This window comes from Eleutherodactylus coqui, chromosome 2 (genome assembly GCF_035609145.1).
Source record: "Eleutherodactylus coqui strain aEleCoq1 chromosome 2, aEleCoq1.hap1, whole genome shotgun sequence".
NCBI lineage: Eukaryota > Metazoa > Chordata > Amphibia > Anura > Eleutherodactylidae > Eleutherodactylus > Eleutherodactylus coqui.
The window spans coordinates 204,977,098-204,995,437 of NC_089838.1; the positions used below are offsets into that span (position 1 = coordinate 204,977,098).

Below are 18,340 nucleotides of genomic sequence, written 5' to 3' on the forward strand. Positions count from 1 at the left end.
TTTATTTTTTTCAAACCCAATAGCTGATCTACAACACCTAGATCATCTATGGCCCAGATCACCTATGCCTCCCCCCTTTTGAAGCGGAATACTCAATGGAAAAAGAGTCATTGCGTTCAAACTAGTAAACCAAGAGGCACAAAAACAAGCACTTTGTAGGTCAAGGTGACATTGTATGCAGCGAAGTCTGAGCAAAAATCTCCTTACAAAAAAAATGTTGTTTTTTTTTTTGTTTTTTTTTTCCCTTTCAGGTCGCAGTTAGTATTTTTTAACACAAGGGGGCGCCACACAATTCAAATTTTACGTCACCCAGTGTAATAGTATTTCAGGGTATGGCCAGCATTTAGCTTTTACTCTCCTGTCGGAATATAATTATAGCTTCAGTGTAGACTGACACTAGAATATACAAAAGACTTAAAGAAAAACTAAAGAATACGGATGAATTAACATCCTACTCTGGGCAATTCAGTCCCTCTTTCTTCACATTAAAAGTAAAATTACTTCATCAAATTGCATGAAAAAGTTTGCTGGGTGACTATAGGGAAATTATTCCATCTGTAGGAGCCTTCCATAACATCATCGGTTTGAGTATCCATTGGAGAAGCGGGCAGTGGAAAACAGAGCCCCTGGAAACATGAGAGAGCGTCCCCTGTCATGTATTCCTGGTCTCTGCCCCCCATGCATCAACTCCATTCTTCCATGCACTATAAATCAGCTTAGTCATCTACTATGTCCCAAGCTGCATCTCCACAAAGGTTTGTTTCCCTGAACTTATCACACATCCAAAGTGGCCACATCTTGGAGCGTAACAAAGTCTGGTCAAACAAAACTTTACTTCAGACAATCATGATGTTAGCACTGGATACAGTGGCATTGGGGAATATAGGCCTCCCAAGTGCAGCAAAATGGCCGCCAGAGGCAGAAAGGGGCAGGGCTACAAATCTCCCAGGTGAGGCAAAATGGCTGCCGGAGGGCCGGGCGGGGCCAGGGGCAGCAGCACTTCCAGGTGAGGCAAGATGGCCGCTGGAGGAGGAAGGGGCGGGGCCAGGTCCTGTCCCGGATGGGGAGGGACCGGAAGTAACATCACACACCCTGAAAGTGAGCACATGGGGGGAAGTAACTTCAGGGTGGGGGCAGGCCTCACTACATTTACTGCAGTCACACTATGTTGGATTGTAAACATTGCAAGCACGGCCGCCATTACAGGGAGGGGCTGTAGTCAACACAAAGACATTACATTGTTCATTAGCAATACACATACCCCCCTACATGCTTTCCCCTCTTCAATCTCTCAACTATGTTATACCTCCTCCTAGCAATCTAAAAACACCTTTCTTTCTGCTAGGCTTCCTGCTCATCTTCTGAAAACTTTCTACAGTCTATCTTACCTATCCATACTCATTTCTGCTTATCTGTCCATGACCTAACATTTCTTTCTGCAACTTTTCCTGGTCCTTTCCCATTGTTCAGTAACCAAATCACAAGCTCTATGACCTTTGTCCTTGCTCACTTTGCCCAACTCTATTCTATTCGAAGACACAGTAGTGTTTCTCTTGTGAAATCTGCTTTCTTAAAATTCTTCCCATATAACCTCTCTTTCCCACTCAGAAAAGACAAAGGAAACAGAAAGGGTTAATTGAAAAAGCTTTCAGTTCACTCTCTTACCAGCAGCCCTCCCCCCAACAATAAACACTGCACATTCTTTCTATAATACCAGACAGACGGGATTACTGGAGAATACCCACAACGGCTCAAGGTATATATATATCTCATCCACCTTTATATCAACCAACCTCTACTAGTAATCCCCAAGAGCACTCCTTGTACACGATCTAGACAGGACATTTAGCTATACACAGAGACTGACGATTATTTTCAATGACCAAAACCTCAATAATATTCTGGAGAAATCAGCCGTCACACCACGGCTATATTCCCCGCATATATACCTTTTCACATATGAGAACATAACACGCTCAATCATAAAAGGTAAATATACGTATCATAAATCTTCCTAACCTCACACTAGTTTTACCTAGGAGCACGTGTCACTGGCGTGTTCCCTCAGACTTAAACAGCCGAGTCCGCCCTCCCGACACATTAACCCTCACAGAATTTATCTCTTGGTCTTGCATAAACAATTTTTAACCGTCTCAGACACAACAGCATACACAGCGTACAAAATACCCCTAGACAGGTAAAAACGGTGGTTTTTCCGAGTGGACAGACCTGTCTTTCAGTGAAGGTCCAGTCTGGATCAGGAACAGGCAGAAAAGCAGTCAGAACCCAGATCACATCGGTAGATTTACATAAAGCAATCTTACCGTGTTCTGTAGATTTTCGGGCCCCTGAGTTCTGCGTGCCATCTGCCGATCTCTGTACGTTCCAGGCTGTGACCTCACAGATCCACTCACTCACCCAGGGACTCCACTGATCTGGATTATGATTTCTCCAGCAGGCTTTGGGGTATTTTGTCGCTTTCCGAATTGAGTATCGTGTGCACACATCGACCAGAATCAGACACAAATGCTGGTCTAAAACCGGGAGAGTCTCTACAATGTGTAGAGGCTCAGGCCTTTTATTATAACACATGACAACCGCCCTTTAATGGGCGTGCAACAGATTACATCAGTAACATATAAGATTCTCATTTGTATGGTAGGAGGCGTCCCAACACACAGCAGAGCTTCACAGGCAAATTTGTAGAGGGAGATAGGTAGTATTTCTTGCCAATGCAGGATGTAAGAATGCAAAATCTGTAGTAATGAATTCCTCTTGTGAATTTTTTTGCAGTGACTGAAATAAAGTCACGCTGGAGAAGCGCCCAAAAAAAGTTACATGGATCAACCATGCCCACAAAGACATCTGCTCACCGGGTGAAAGCATGTTGCCAGAATAATTTAACGGTGCTTGCACAAGCAAGAGGGACAAAACGGAGTCTGGGTGTTGGTTTTTAAGCTGTTTTCCAAGGAATGGGCAGTTCTCTAGGGGTTGGGTTTACAATAAGGAGTGTCTGCTGGTTTTTCTGCGCGTTTTTTTCCACAACACATCCGCGTATATCCGCGCGTGATTTTTCACGCATCCGCACCTATCCGCAAGCACATTTAGGTACTATACGCGCGTGAAAATCCGCTAGCGGAATCCGGAACGCTCGTGTGCAGGCGGCCATACACAGAGAATTTAATAGACCACTCCTCATCATGTATGTCAATCTCTAGGCGGCATTTGACTGTCAACAGAGAAGCCCTCTGGAAGGCCCTGCGTGGCATTGGCATCCCCACATCCCTTCTAAACCTACCAAAAGACATGCATCAGGGCACATCCGCCACAGTCCATATCAGCAGTTCAACCTCTGCTAGTTTTGAAACCTCGTCTGTTGTTCGACAAGGTTGCATCTTGGCTCCTGCACTCTTCTGCAGGGCCTTGGACTGGATTCTTCAGGCGTCCTGTCTTGGGCTTCACATCTCCTGGCAAAAAAACAAGCTGCAGAATCTAGAAGCCGGCGCAATCCCTTCGGACCTAGATGTAAATGGCCAGAGAGTCGACGCTGTCAGTGAGTTTGTGTACCTTGGCAGCGTTCAGCACACAGATGGGAGGGCACTTCCAGACATCTTGCAAAAAATAGCGCTGGCAGCCCCGTCGAGGAGGTCCCTGGAAAAACTCTGGCAGAGGCAGAGCATAACACTTAGGCCTCATGTCCACGGGGAAAATCGGGCCCGCTACGGATTCTACATGGAGAATCTGCAGCGGGTCCCTCCTGCCCCGCGGACATGAGCGCTGAAAATAGTAATAAATGAGAATAAACTCACCTCCCATCCACTCCGTTTCTGCTCTTCGCGGCGGCGCCATCTTCTCTGCGTCGCGGCCGGATCTGTTTTCTTCGGCTCGGCGGATGCGCATGATGACGTCGGTGACGTGCCCCGCGCATGCGCTGTCCCGAAGAAAAAAGATCCGGCCGCGACGGAGAGAAGATGGCGCCGCGCGAAGAGAAGAAACGGAGTGTGTGAGTAAATCCCGATTTTTGTCTCCCGCGGATCCGGACGGCTTCCATAGGCTTCAATAGAAGCCCGCGGGAGCCGTCCCCGCGGGAGACCCGCATGAAAATGGAGCATGGTCCAGATTTTTTCATGCTCCATTTTTTTTAAAATCCCTTTTATTGACCATCCGCGGGTATTTATCTACCCCGCGGGTGGTCAATGCATCCCTATGGGGTGCGGATCCGCGGGCAGGATAAGAGTTAAAATCCGCTGCGGATTTTAATTCTTATTTTGCCCGTGGACATGAGCCCTTAGGACTAAGATTTGATTTTACCAGACCTGCGTAATGCCACTATTATTGTATAGCTCGGAGACCTGGACTTTGCTGTTTGCAAACCACTGAGCGTCTGGAGTCCTTTCACGTGTGATCCCAATGCCAGATTCTCCGTGTCCGTTGGTTCGACTACATCAGTAACAGTGAGATACAGGCTTGCATGGGGCTTGAGTCAATCACAGAAACAATAACAAGGAGACATCTTGCACTTTTTGGTCATGTTGCATGCTTGTCAGAAGCTGTCCTGGCCAACAGTGCTCTAACCGCAGCAATTGCTAGGAAAACTGAGAGATGACCCTCTGCCGGATGGCGGAGGCCTCCTGGTCGTCCGCGGCACTCGTGGGTGCAACAGAACCTCCTTCAACATCTACACTGAATGGAACAATGCTCTCGGTCGTAGTCATTCTAGATCGGCGGTACGGACCATCATTGTCCAAGCATGATAACTGAACTGAACACAATGCTTAAGTAGGTAGTACATATCTAAGCAACATCCAGCTGAATGTCAAGACCCAAAGTTTCCTGCACAAGATTATACGGCTTCCATTGACTTGCCTTCTTCCCAAAGTGCATCCTAGCGCCATGTCTTCCCCAGATAAGCGACACCCACCCTCCCCCAATCCACATCATGTAAAAGAAAACAATTCAGCAGATCCAACCACCTTTTTCCATTGTTCTGTGGTCCAGTTCTGATACTCATGACCATTGAAAGTATTTTAGGTACTGGATAGGGGTTTATTATGTGCACACCAACGGTAGTTCCACACAGGTTATCTTGATTTTGCCGTGAGAAAAATCGGAGCAAAATCATGTCTTTGTTCCTGTGATTTTTGAGAATCAGCAATGTTTTGGGGAATAATCTTGCATCGATGCTGCACGCGATAAAAACACACAATTTTTTTTTTTTACGCAAAGTCAATAGGACTTTCTATTAAAATCGTATTGCAACACAAACTTATTTATTGCAATGTAATAAAAAGGAGGTGCCATAGGAAAACATGGGAGATAGAGCATGCTGCGACTTTTTGTTCTCACAACATCGCATCAGTGAAAACAGCGCTAATGGGAAGAAAACCATTGAAAATCATTGATTTCATAAATCTGCTTTTTCAGTCACTCTCGCATCAGCTACCCTAGCTGATGTGAGACTACACAGCAAGGCCTTATAAGTCTCCTCACTCAACTTCTAGGTGCTCTTCTTTAGGCTGCCTGCACATGGATTGATTTTGCTGTGGGCATCCGCACCGCGGATCCGCAGCAAATACTATCCAAAGCATGCTATGGGAAATAGATTCCTGCACATGAGCGGCAATCAATTGCATATTGTAATCTGGCTCTCTGCATGCTACTAGGGCAGTGATGGCGAACCTTTTATAGCCCGAGTGCCCAAACTGCAACCCAAAACCCACTTATTTACTGCAAAGTGCCAACACGTCAGGGGGTGGGGCTTATCACAACATATGATTTTACTCCCATCATTCTAAAAAAAGGACAGGGCTGTTTCAAAATAGACAGGGTGCAGATTTTGACTGCTTTTTAGATGCGGAAATGCTGCAGAATGTCCTCAGCAGAAATTTGTGTAAAATTCTGCAGCATTTCCACATCCAAAAAGCAGTTAAAATCTGCACCCTGTCTATTTTGAAACAGCCCTGCCCATTTCTGCCGCATGTAAACATACCCCAGTGGTAATAGCGACCCCCCACAGCGGCACCCAGCATAGTAGTGACACCCCACAGTGGCCCCCCACGTACCAGTGACACCCCCCAGCGTCCCCCCGCGTACCAGTGCCCCCCACCCGCGTACCAGTGACACTCTCCCAGTGGCCCCACAGTCTGTGCTGCAGACGCTCTGTGTCCTGCTCTCCAGCTGCTGCTGCTGGCAGTGGCTGTGTACATGCCGGCGACGCTCCCTCCAGTGTCCCTGCTGCTGCTGCCACTGATCTCTCTGCCTCGGTCCGTCGCTGCTCCTTCGTCGCTCCATCTGCTGCCGACGCTTCCTCTGCTAAGGCCACACGCCCCCAGCCTATCAGAAGCTGGGGGCATTACAACATGTAAAACCCCTGTATTATGTCGCCACCCCTAACTTTTGGTGGCGACATAATACAAGAATACCGGGGAGGAAAAAACGAAAATGGAAAAAGAAAAATGGCCGCGTCATTAAGGGGTTAAGCAATAATTGTGTCCGTCTTGTGCCCGTTGTGCAGTTCTCATTAAAGATTTGCTCATCATTGTCTTTCAGTCCGCTTAAAATCAGTCGCTTGGCCATTTGCTTTTCATTTGGTCAAAATGATGTCGTTCAGCGATTTTAGGGGAGTTTTCAATGCAGACACTACACAAGGACAATACAACGACTAAAAAGCCCAACATTTTCCAACGACCTTCGTTAGGTTAAAAACCATCAGTTTTTGGGCACCTGCAAACGGCTGGGTCAGATCCGGCTGCGAAAATTCTCGCAGCGGGACCCGACCTGAGCCCCTACAGAGAGCAGCACGTACTCACCTGCTCCCAGGTTGCTTGATGTGTTGGCTGCCAGCGCATGCGCAGACCAAAGCCAGCGGCCGGGGAGTGAGATTTCTTTGCGGGGCTCTGTGAGCCCCGCACAGAAATAGAGCATGCTGCGATTTGTTTGCCGCGCGGACAAATTGCAGCCGTCTGCCTAGGATTGCGTTTGTTAACACAATCCTATGGCAGCTTCCACGGGCGGAAATTCTGCGGGAAATCCCACCGTGGAATTTCCGCCCGTCTACAGGCGGCCTTAAAAGCAAAACCATCGCTCACTTTTATCGTTCTAACAAATTTGGAGCGATAATCTGTGTGTCTAAATGGGGCTTAAGGGTAGTTTTACACGAGTCAAATATTTGCTGAAAAACCAAAATAAGTGATTTTAAGTAATAATTGTCCCATGTAAACTTGGGACCCTACAGGGTCCATAATGAGAGGTTTCATTAGTCCCTAGTTACTTAGCTCACTGAAATGAAGCGACTTCATGTAAACAGGCATGCTCCACCATCATTCTCAGAACGACTATTGCTCTGTGTGAAAGCTCAGTAGACCAACAGCTGCTAATGGTAGTCATTATAGCGCCACTTTCACTAGATTACGGTCATAATACTTGTCATGTTATTCATGACTCAGAACACTTTACGTTCCTCAAAGATGACTCCGTGCCAGACGAGCGATTCTCTTCACAAAGTTAGTTACAAATACAGCTTGACCACTGAATGGCTGTGTCCATGCAACTAAACAGGTTTAAACAGAGAAACATTTTTTGAACTAGTGGGAATGAGCCATTAGCAGGTCCTTCACACTATCAGGCAGTTTGTTTGCTGTGCAGTCTGTACAATGTTATCACTTGTTTGCAGAAAGAGCAGATACTCAACCGTAGAGATCAGCACTGCACACATTTTTATACTTATTCTTGTAGTGCGAGGCAAAAAAGCAACAGCACCAGCTCCTGTCTGACTAATGGTTTTATGACCCTTTCTGCAAAGTCAAAACATGATAAATTCAGAAAGAACTACAGGAATTTGTTCCTAAGAGCTGTAAATGGATGTTGCCAAAGACAAATCTGGCAATTCTGTTTACACTGAACATGTATTACGTATGTGGGCCTAGGAAGGCACTACACAGACTTGCCACCATTAGTACTTAGGAGGTAATGAATCCATTTTGTTTATAGAAGAGCGCCAATTGCCGGGCGGGACTTTAACTTGCAAGAGCAGTAGAGATGAGCGAACGTTCTCGTTTCGAGTAATTACTCGATCAAGCACTGCGATTTTTCGAGTACTTCAGTACTCGGGTGAAAAGATTCGGGGGGCGCCGAGGGGCAGCAGCGGGGAACAGGGGGGAGCCCTCTCTCTCTCTCCCTCTCCCCCCCACTCCCCGCTGCAACCCCCCACTCACCCACAGCGCCCCCTGAATCTTTTCACCCGAGTACGGAAGTACTCGAAAATCGCAGTACTTGGGCAAAAAAGGGGCGTGGCCGAGTATGCTCGCTCATCTCTAAAGAGCAGCATGATTATTGCATTGATTTAAAATCTAGACTCACCTGTTTTATACTAGGGGACTGTATGGGCAGGAGTTCCCCAACACTAACTCCTCAGTGTACAATAATTTCACTAACAATTCATGTACGTTCAAATGGAGGAATTTTCCTTGGCAAATTGCGCCTGAAAAACTAAATCAAAATCCACATTCCTGCGCTATTCTGCATCAAGTAGTGACATAGAATTTCTTGATGCAGATATGCACAGAAAGGAGATTTTCTGCATAACCTTTCTGCATGCGGATTTTGTACATTGACAGGTGGAAGTTAAATGGAATTTTTCCATGGTGAATTCTGCCATGTGAAAATACCCTTGTACTTTATCTGTAATGGTTAAATAAAAAGAATAAATCGCTTTACAATAGACACTTTCACTAGATAAAGTCAGTGGGGCTGGCTGCTTCATACCCCCCCCCCCCCTCCCCAATGTCCCTTTCCCTGGAGTGGCTCATCTTACGTCCAGTGCCCAAGACAGCCAGTGTGTGTCAAGTAGCTGGTCCCCAACCTTTCCTTAAAAGGGTGATGTTTGACAGTCTGATATCAGCCACTGAGCACGAGCAGTGGAGGATGGGGGGGTGGGGGAATGGGGTTAATAAACCCATTTAACAGAAAACTATCATCTAGAGATGAGCGAGCCTACTCGGTAAGGCAGTTACTCGAGCAAGCATCGCTCTTCTCGAGTAACTGCTTAGTGATCAGAGCAGGCTCAGGTGGGCTGCGGGGGGGGCAGAGCGGGAGGAAGAGTGAGAGAGATCTCTCTTCCCCCCCGCTACCCCCTGCTCACCCCCGCAGCCCACCTGCGCCTGCTTGGATCATGCTCGCTCGAGTAACTGCCTTACCGAGTAGGCTCGCTCATCTCTACTAACGTCCCATTTATACAGGATGACTATCAGCTAAACAATCAGCACAAGCGGGTGACATCACGGCTACTTGTTCGCACTCATGCAGAATGTTTAGACAGGCAGATCATCACCGAGAATCACTCACTTCTTGCTCAGTGCTTCACATTCTAAGTACAACACTGAGCGCGAGCGTTTACACATAGCGAGAAGTGAGCGAACCAGCCGTGATTTTTATGCTGTATGAAAATTAATGTCAGACAAAAAGTAAACGAATAACGCATGATGGCTTTGCATTTAAAAACGATTATCACGCATTTTTGGTCATTTGAACAAATTTTGCGCAACAATCATTACGTGTAAATGGCCCTTAAGATTAGTCCATCTGGGTAAAGGGAAGAAAGCATGGAAATTAAAAAGAAAAAGACAAAGAAAAACCAGGTAAAGTCAGAGGGGCCACAGTGCAGAGCCATGCTGCTAAGGGTGACAAGGACTGTCATGGTCATTCTACGATTATCGCTCCTGTTCTTTCAAACAGTAGTGATAATTGCTCTATGAACGGAGGCAGAGCGCACAGGAGATCTATTCAGGCGGCCCACCTCCCTTCAGAGTAAACACTCGTTCATTTGATTTTTATATCTGCATCAAGTGAACGATGAGCGAACAAATAGTTCGTCGTTCAGGCGCAGCCAGGGCTTACACTGAACAATTACCGTTCATTTTTGCACGATTCAGCAATAAATTAAGTGAGAATCATTCCATGTAAAAGGGCCCCCAGACAGGCCCAGTTTCTTTGGATGGAGATTAATGTGACAAATACAATTGTTTTTCAGTAATAACCTGCAGTGTGCAATAAGACTAAATACAATCAGTCTATTTTACTAGAAAAAGCAGCCAACTAGAATCAAAATGCACGCGTCTACAGAAACGATAATGCTCTTAAGGAGTCTAATATGTAGCACCTTTACAACCCAAAGTAACAGCTTTGTTTTACACTTCAATAAAAGTCGGGAAAAAAAGGTGAGGATTTGGACATCTTTATTTCAGAACATACTCCATGAGTCTGGTGTCATCAAAACCAAAAGTAAGCATCTTCCTTTTCATACTAGGATGAAGACATAGAGCTCATCAAATGGAAGAAGAGTTTCTTTTTTTTCCTTTTTTTATTTTATGTTTTTTTAAATAAAATGGTATCGCTCATTCAATACTACCGCTATTGGAAGTCCAAAAATAGCAGTCGTGGGACTTAAAGAGCAAAACTGTGCACAAGGCTTCAGGATAAGTCAAGAACTCCACCTGCAAATTAATGTGCAAGTAAAAGTAATTGTGATGATTGTTGGTTGTCCCTTGGTGGGACTGAGGAAGGCATGCCCATAGCACCAGTCTTCTATTAAAAGTGCTGGAAGAAGCTTCAGTGACTCATTTTTTCCACCAACCAGAGTCTTTAAGAAGGCAAGAAAAGTACAAGCACACAGGAAGCATCTGTACAATCTGAGAAAGTTCATGGTTTTCTTTCTACTGACATTACTATAAGTATTTTCGAGCCACATAGCTTAATATTCCTCCGTTCTTGTAGAATGAGACTTCTGCTTCACTATTAAAGGCAGCGGTCACATGAAATACCTTTCCGGTGTTTGTCTGGAAATAAAGAAAATAACACAACAGTAAGACAGTTCATGATTAATATTAGAAGGATTTACACTCTCTAGAGAAAACCGTAAAAATTCCCAGTAAAATAGGATTTCAACTGCAGCCACATCGTCATTGGTAATATTAGGACCCAGTCTGTAATTTCCAGAACATGGGCATGTACAAGCAGTGACTGTAAAGAAAGCCATAGGACGGTTAGCAGGGCTATACACTTCTAGAATGGGAAAACAAGTAACTTCTTAAATCTTTCTTCCAATACAACAATGAAAGCCGACTAAGTCTCTCTCCTAGAGATTAGGGCTAAGGGCTTATTTAAAATAGACCCAAAAACTGTAAAGGAGATCAGAAATCTCTAAAAAGGTCCTTTATTGTACATAAATTGAATGATTTTCCCCTTAACCCCACCTATGTGCCAAGATCTGATCACTTGAAGTTGCGGGCTTAAAGCTTGATGCTATAGTAGTGAGAGACCATTGGATTACCTACTGTAACTTCTGTCATCTGATTTGAATCTACATAAGCCCTCCATGACTACATCTGTGTCAATATTCATATACCACCTAACCCAGTAGTGACCTTTTTACAGCGGTCATTAATGGACTTCATTAGGATACATTTGCCTTTTTCAGCTGTGCATCAGATGCCTAGGGTCACGTGCTGGGAATAGTGTGTGTGTGTGGGGGGGGGGGGGGGGGTTCAGCCATCTGATCACAGCTGGGCTCTTACTCCAACAGTCTGGATCAGAGAAAGCTCAAAGTCTGATCATTTAACACCCTAGATGTTGCGGTCAATGCTAAAAATGTCATTTAACCATTTCCAATCCGCTGTCTGATATGTAAAGACATTCTGATTGAAGGCTGTACAGCTTCTGATGTCGAAGACGTACCACAGGGTATTCTTACTGTACATTACTGGCCGCTCTGTCGTCGGGGGGGGGGCCTCTCCAGCATGTCCCATACCGCAGTAACTGGCTCTAGCCAGCAGGTGGCGCCATTGTATAATGGCAGAAAGAGAATCCCCCCCCCCCCTAGGAAACCAGAATTGGATTGCAAAGTGTTAAATGGATTAGAGAGAAAGGTGTATTCTTCTGTCATAATCACAGGGTGCATGTTACTATGAGAACTGAAGTACTGCAGTGTATTATAAAAACGATTAGTATAAAAGTGAAGTTCAAGTTCCGTGTTTAAAGGTTTTACACACACACACACACACGCGCACACACATTCTACCATTGGGTTTGTAATGAAACAATGAAAATGCCAAAAATGTAGCATATTCTACCTTATAAAAGCCAGACATAAAAGGGGGAAAAAAAGGATGGCATATGATCCTTTTTTGTTTCTATTGAGAGTGGGGTGTGTCTGGGCTAAAAGAAAAAAAAATAAAATAATGTATGCATATACATTATATGCACCCTAAAAGGACAGGTGTATGTGCAGTTTGATTAGCCCTTTTGTAAGAAGACTAATAAGGCTCCTCTGGCAAACAGCTGTGAGGAGAACAATGCAGCTGTTTGTACAGCGGGCGCGTGTGATTAAACGCATGCAGGCCCTTTTACATCCAAATGAAGATGAGAAAGTGTTAATGACCATTAACACTTTATGCAAATAGATTGCTCAATTTTTCAGTCGTTTGAAAGATTATCTTTGCGTGTAAAAGGGCCTAAAGTTCTCTCTGACAACACTGCACCTGACAGAAATCAAAACAGGAAATTAGGTCCTCAGAAGCCGCAGGAGTGCAGCCTCAGGGTTTGGCCAAGTCATTTCAGGCAATATTTCAACACAGGAGCAAAATACTTTTAAGGAGCGCTAAAAGGGCTTTTTAAAAATCTCCCTTCTGGCAGGTTTCTTATCTTATTTTAGGAGCCATAACAGCAGCAGACATGAGCACCAGTGTGTAATAGTCGAATCCTAACCTTGACTTCCACATTCTCTCCAGGAACCAGCTTGGCAGGGATAGATATAGAATACTGCTCTTTTCCAGAAAGGCCAAATGATTCTGCATTTTCTCCAGGGAGAAACTGGAGGGGTGCGATGCCAATGCCCACTAACTGATCCTTATGAATCTTCTCATAACTTTCAGCTATCACCGCTCGGACACCCTGTTGGCAGATAGTCAAGACAGAATGATGATGATGATATTTATGTAGTGTGAAAGAGTCAAAGTTAGAATTTTCAGTAAACTCATTACAAACATTTTTTATTTCATCTGCAACTTTTCTTCTGGTTTGTGAGGGAAAAAATATACTGTATATATTTCATTCTGGACCTGGAATAGCCAAGATGCATATAAAAAGAAGGGTTTCAAACACTGGTCTGAGTGGTACATATCTCCATCAGTGTAACAGTCAATTGTATTTTGTTCTAGCTATCTATTCAACCATACAGAACGAAGCTTGGCCATGACCTACTATGAAAAGCTTTACCTCCTGCAATATTGCTGCAGGCACCAGGGTAACCATTCTTATAGAATTTACACTGATAACTACTGTAACCCAGTGTAATATGCTTTAGGAAGGTTTTCATGAATTTATATGCCCTATCTAAAGTCTATCAGGTTGTTCTCCTCTGGCATTAGGCCACAATCCCTACCCATGTAGTTAATACGTTGTTAGGAGTTGGTTTTCCACGTATCTGCTCCCATTTAGAGCTCTAGGGTTTCGCCTTACTCCAGGGTCTCTGTTTGGCTTTAACTTCTGGTCCCGCTGTCTGGGCTGAGGCTGCATCCTTGGAGCTCTAGTATATTTTTACAGGTAGCTTGGGATTGCTTTACTGGTAACCTATGCTTCTCCGTAACGATGTGTGTATTCTCTGTATTGTCTGTTCTATTCGCTCAGTTTTTAATTATTTTTCCAAAGTCTTAAGGGCTTCCCCAGTAATTTTTTTCCCTCAGTTCAGCTATTCCCCTTTTTGTCCATATGGTGATTGAGAGAAAAGTTACCTGTTAGCAAATTACCAACTCAGCAACCCCTTTTAAATGATGTGGCTACCACAAGGAATATGAATACTTAAACCCCTTAAAAACAGATTGTTCTGGCGCTAAAGGACCACACACTTTTCAGTGATTACACACGTGGTTTTTTGGCCTTTTTTTTTTTCTTATCGGGTCATTAAAATTACACTGGTCAACAAATCAAACATTTTTTTCTGTATCTGGTTTGAAAACAGGTTGGTTCAACTAATTTTGGGGTGCTGAATTAAGTGGAAAAATCAGATTCCATCACATCACATTTCTGAGATGCATAGCACTATTACATAGAGAATAATACGGTATTGCCAAATATTGTCTGGTTTTAAATAGAAAAAAAAACAGAAAAACTTAGCACTCAGAACTCAATAAGGTTTTTCTGGTAATGTATTTGTGAATGAAACAAAAAAATATCGATATGCTGAGGTAAGAATGAAGAAAAATGCTTCATGCAGATTACAACAAACACTAAACAGCAGTGCAGACAGGCTCATGTTGGTAACCTTTCTGCTCAACTACATAGTTCTGCCATCTAGTGACCATTTTTAAAACTTCATCCACTGTGTATTACATTCAAGTAGAGTTTAGCTTAGTCACTGATTTAATTTTATATAAAATAATTCACCAGAAAAGGCGCACAAACACGAAAACCTTTATAAAATAAAAAAATAAATCTAAAATTACATAAAAACTTTACGTGATACATAATTTCTAAAGGTAAATCCGGATTCTACAGCCAAAAATCTATAAGAATTGATATAAATCGCACACTAGAGGCAAAAATGTTTTTTTAAAACCCCTTCTAATGATTTTTTTCCCCCTTTTCTTTTATTAGGGGTAAAGTGTGCAAAAACATTAAAACAAAGATTTTTTTTTGTAACCCCTTAAGGACATGGCCTATTTTGGGCTTCAGGACACAACGATAACTTTTTTATTTTTTCATCAACACGTCTGTAGAAAGGCTTGTCTTTTGCGTGGAGAACTATAGTTTTTATTGGTGCCATTTTTGGGTACATACGACTATGTTATAAAACTTTTATTAATTTTTTTAATGATAGCAGGGAGAAAAAAAACCCCACCACATTCTGCTATATCTCTTTTTTTACAGCGTTACTCATGCAGCATAAATGACAATACATTTTTTTCTGCGGGTCGGTACGATTACAATGATACCAAAATTCTTTTATATTTTTAAGGTTTTTCAAAGAACAAAAAAACATTTTTGGAAAAATTTTTTTCCTAAATCGCTGCATTCAAAGTCCTATAACTTTTTTATTTTTCCATGGATGGAGCGCTGTGATGGCTTAATTTTTGCGAGACTAGCTGTTTTTATTGGTACCATTTTGGGGTACATACAGCTTTTTTGATCACTTTTATTGTGTTTTTTGGGAGGTAAAAAGATAAATAAGCATTTTGTCTGTTTTTTTAGGGGCTTTTTTACGCTTTTGGCCATGTAGAATAAAAAAACGTGTTTAATTTATTGTATGCGTCGTTATGGATGGCGATACCAAATATGTGGGATTTTAATTAAAAAAAAAAAATTTCTATGACTATATGGGAGAAGGCCCAAAAAATTTCTTTAACTTTTTTTTTTTAACACACTTGATGTCCCTGTAGGGGACGTGCACCATAGCACCAATGATTGCTATAAGAGAAGGAGAAGCAGTTATAAGCCGCTGTCTGACAGAAAAGCACCCTACTTGCTCCTGGTAGACTGCAAGAGATTTAATCCTGCGCCATTTTTTACTATAATGCAGTAGATTTGGTCCTTGAAAGGTTAAGCCAGTGACTGGAGGCTGGGATTCTGTTATTTATGGCAAGAATAGTCTACTCTGCACTGCTGTTCTTGCCATCAGAAATACCTTAACCTTTCCAGAAAGCTAACAGACGCCATCGTAAGTCATTCAGTTCAGTCACAATTTGCTGGTATCTGCTTGCAAACAGATCCGGTGGGGCTGTCAAAATTGTATGAAAAACGGAAGCCATGACACTAGCAAGAATAGAATGCTAAGAATGAACTAGATAGAAAGTCATAAAATCTACATGGCAAGGGCAAATGTGTAGAGCAGATATACAAAACCTACCAGCAGGAATGGTCCCTTGGCTGCCCAGTCTCTCGAGTTACCGGATCCATATTTTTTACCAGCTAATATAATAAGTGGAACATCAGCCTTCTGATACAATTCTGATGCTTCAAATACATCCATCTAGGGAGAAACAAAATAGATACCGTATATTCAAAAGGGTAATTCATACATCAGTGTATCTTCTGCTCTGCAACTCAGGCCAAATTATCTTTTGTAAAGGATGTATTGCTGCAGCCTTTAACCCCTTAGTGACCATGCTTTTTTCAGCTTTTCCATGTTCGTTTTTTCCTCCCCTCCTTTAAAAAAATTGTAACTCCTTTAGCTATCCATTGACGTAGATGTATGAGGGCTTGTTTTTTGTGGGGCGAGTTATATTTTTCAATGGTACTATTTAATGTAACATATAGTGTACTGAAAAACGTTTAAAAAATTCTGAGTGTGAGGGAAATGGAAAGAAAAAAAAAAAAATTCTCCATCTTTCGGGCGCGTCTGGTTTCCAACGGCACACAAACCGCAACAAAAATGACATGATAACTTTATTCTAATGGTCAGTACGATTACTACAAGACCAAACTCAGATTTTTTTTTTTTTGGCTGTACTTGTCATTTTTTTCAGATTCAACATATTTAATTTTTTTAAATTATTTTCTGCCACCATCTTCAGCGAGTGATGGCCATTTTATTTTTCTGTTGACAGCTGTGTGCGGGTTAATTTTTTGTGGGACATCTTGTAGTTTGCATTGGTACCATTTTGGAATATATACGACTTTTTGATAGTTTTATTGAATTTTTTCTTAGAGACTAGGTGACCAAAAAAAGCGCATTTCTGGCGTGTTTTATTATTTTTCCTGACAACGTTCATCCTGCAGGGTAAATAGTGTGTTACTTTGATAGATCGGACTTTTACGGATGCAGGGATACTAAAAATATGTGTTTGGTTTTTATTTAGATTCTTTTATTACAAAAATTACAAAGGGGAGGGGCTGAGCTTTTATTATTAACAACTCTTATTTGTACCCTTTTTTTTTTCTTTAAAGCCCGCCCCCTAGGGGGCAATACTTTGATCGATCGTGCAATATGATGTAGTGACATAGCATTACATCATACTGCTGTCAGGCAGGCAGTCTATCAAGCCACCGCACAGGCATGGCCTGATATGCATTCTGCCATGACAGCCCTGGGGCCTTTTCGGGAGGCCCCCGGCTGCCATGCCACCCGCACGTCTCCTGCCGATACAAGCAGTCAAAAGGCATATCGGCGGTCACTAAGGGATTAAAGGAGTTGTCCCACTTCTAGCTGTCTTGCTGCAGAAAGCAGGCAGCTCTGTACATTGCACAGTGACCCGAATTGGTACTTTTGACTTTAACAGGACTCAGCCTGCAATACTAACCTGGGCCTCTGCGCAATGCACAGAGCTGCCCGCTTCCTACAGTAAAACAGCTACAAGCGTGACAACCCTTTTAACTGAGATTCTTTAAAAATTGGTGCCGACTAAAGCAGAGATGTCAGAGGAAAGGAAAATCTTGAAATCTCCACTGGCATAGATAACACATTTAATGCCTTGAGGGCGCAAACAATTTTGGTTTTAATGTGAATCTTCGACTTTCATAACATACTTAGAGAAAGTTATCACCACAGAATTTTAGACCAATCTAAGAGCTGCCAGAGTTTTGCTTTTTTTGATACAGCACTCCAACCCCCCTGCATAGGCATGGATTGAAAGAGAACCTGTCCCCACTCCGTACTACCACATGTTTTAGTAAATCCGTGTATTCCCCATGAAATAACTCTACATTGTACAGTAACAGTTATTCCTCTTGAATGTTTAGGAATAACTAGACAACTGGGTGTTACCATTAATCTTGTCAAATGAGTGTCCCAATTACTTGGAACTGTCAGTACTGATTGAACGATGTCCGACTGGGTGTTAACAGTTGGGAATGTGTCCCTAGAACAGTTTTCAATTTGTTAATCAGTTTCTAAAAGGACCACCACAAGAATAGAACAGAATACTGAGAAAAGATGCCCCAGAACGGATATTTCATGAGGAATATAACCATTTACTAAAATAAAAACATCCAAAGTGAAGACAGGTCCTCTGTAAAGCTATGTGCACGCTGTCATGCAATGAGCTCAATAGCCACCAGTGCGAGGTAGGTGCTCATGCTCTTCCTGCAAGTAATCAGCACGTTATGAATACGCAGAGGATTTGGAGCGCTGCACTAGAAAAACACAACTCTGACCTCTATAAAATGAAATATATTATGTTAATGGTTGATTTGCAGTTTAAGGACCACAGAAATTTTTTATGTTTGTATCTCTCTGCATTCTGACAGCGATAATTCTTTCACATTTGCAGCCGAGTGGGGTCTTGCTTTATGCAGGATGTGTAGAATTTTTAAGCATTTTGAAATAGATCTAAAGTATTGTTTCAATTATATA

The 18,340-nt window shown here is 42.8% G+C and overlaps 1 protein-coding gene across 2 annotated transcripts in view; it reads right to left on the reverse strand.

Annotated features, from left to right (window-relative positions):
- Positions 1-10,215: 10,215 nt before the first annotated feature.
- The window catches only part of IREB2 (iron responsive element binding protein 2), a 49,026-nt gene continuing 40,901 nt past the window's right edge, over positions 10,216-18,340 (reverse strand). For both annotated transcript variants that reach the window (XM_066592280.1, XM_066592279.1), the window contains exons 21-23: positions 15,896-16,018; positions 12,760-12,945; positions 10,216-10,832 (exon numbers count right to left, since the gene is read on the reverse strand). In XM_066592280.1, coding sequence (XP_066448377.1) covers positions 10,722-10,832; positions 12,760-12,945; positions 15,896-16,018 — 420 coding nt within the window. In that variant the 3' untranslated portion in view covers positions 10,216-10,721. The remainder of the gene's footprint in view (positions 10,833-12,759; positions 12,946-15,895; positions 16,019-18,340) is intronic.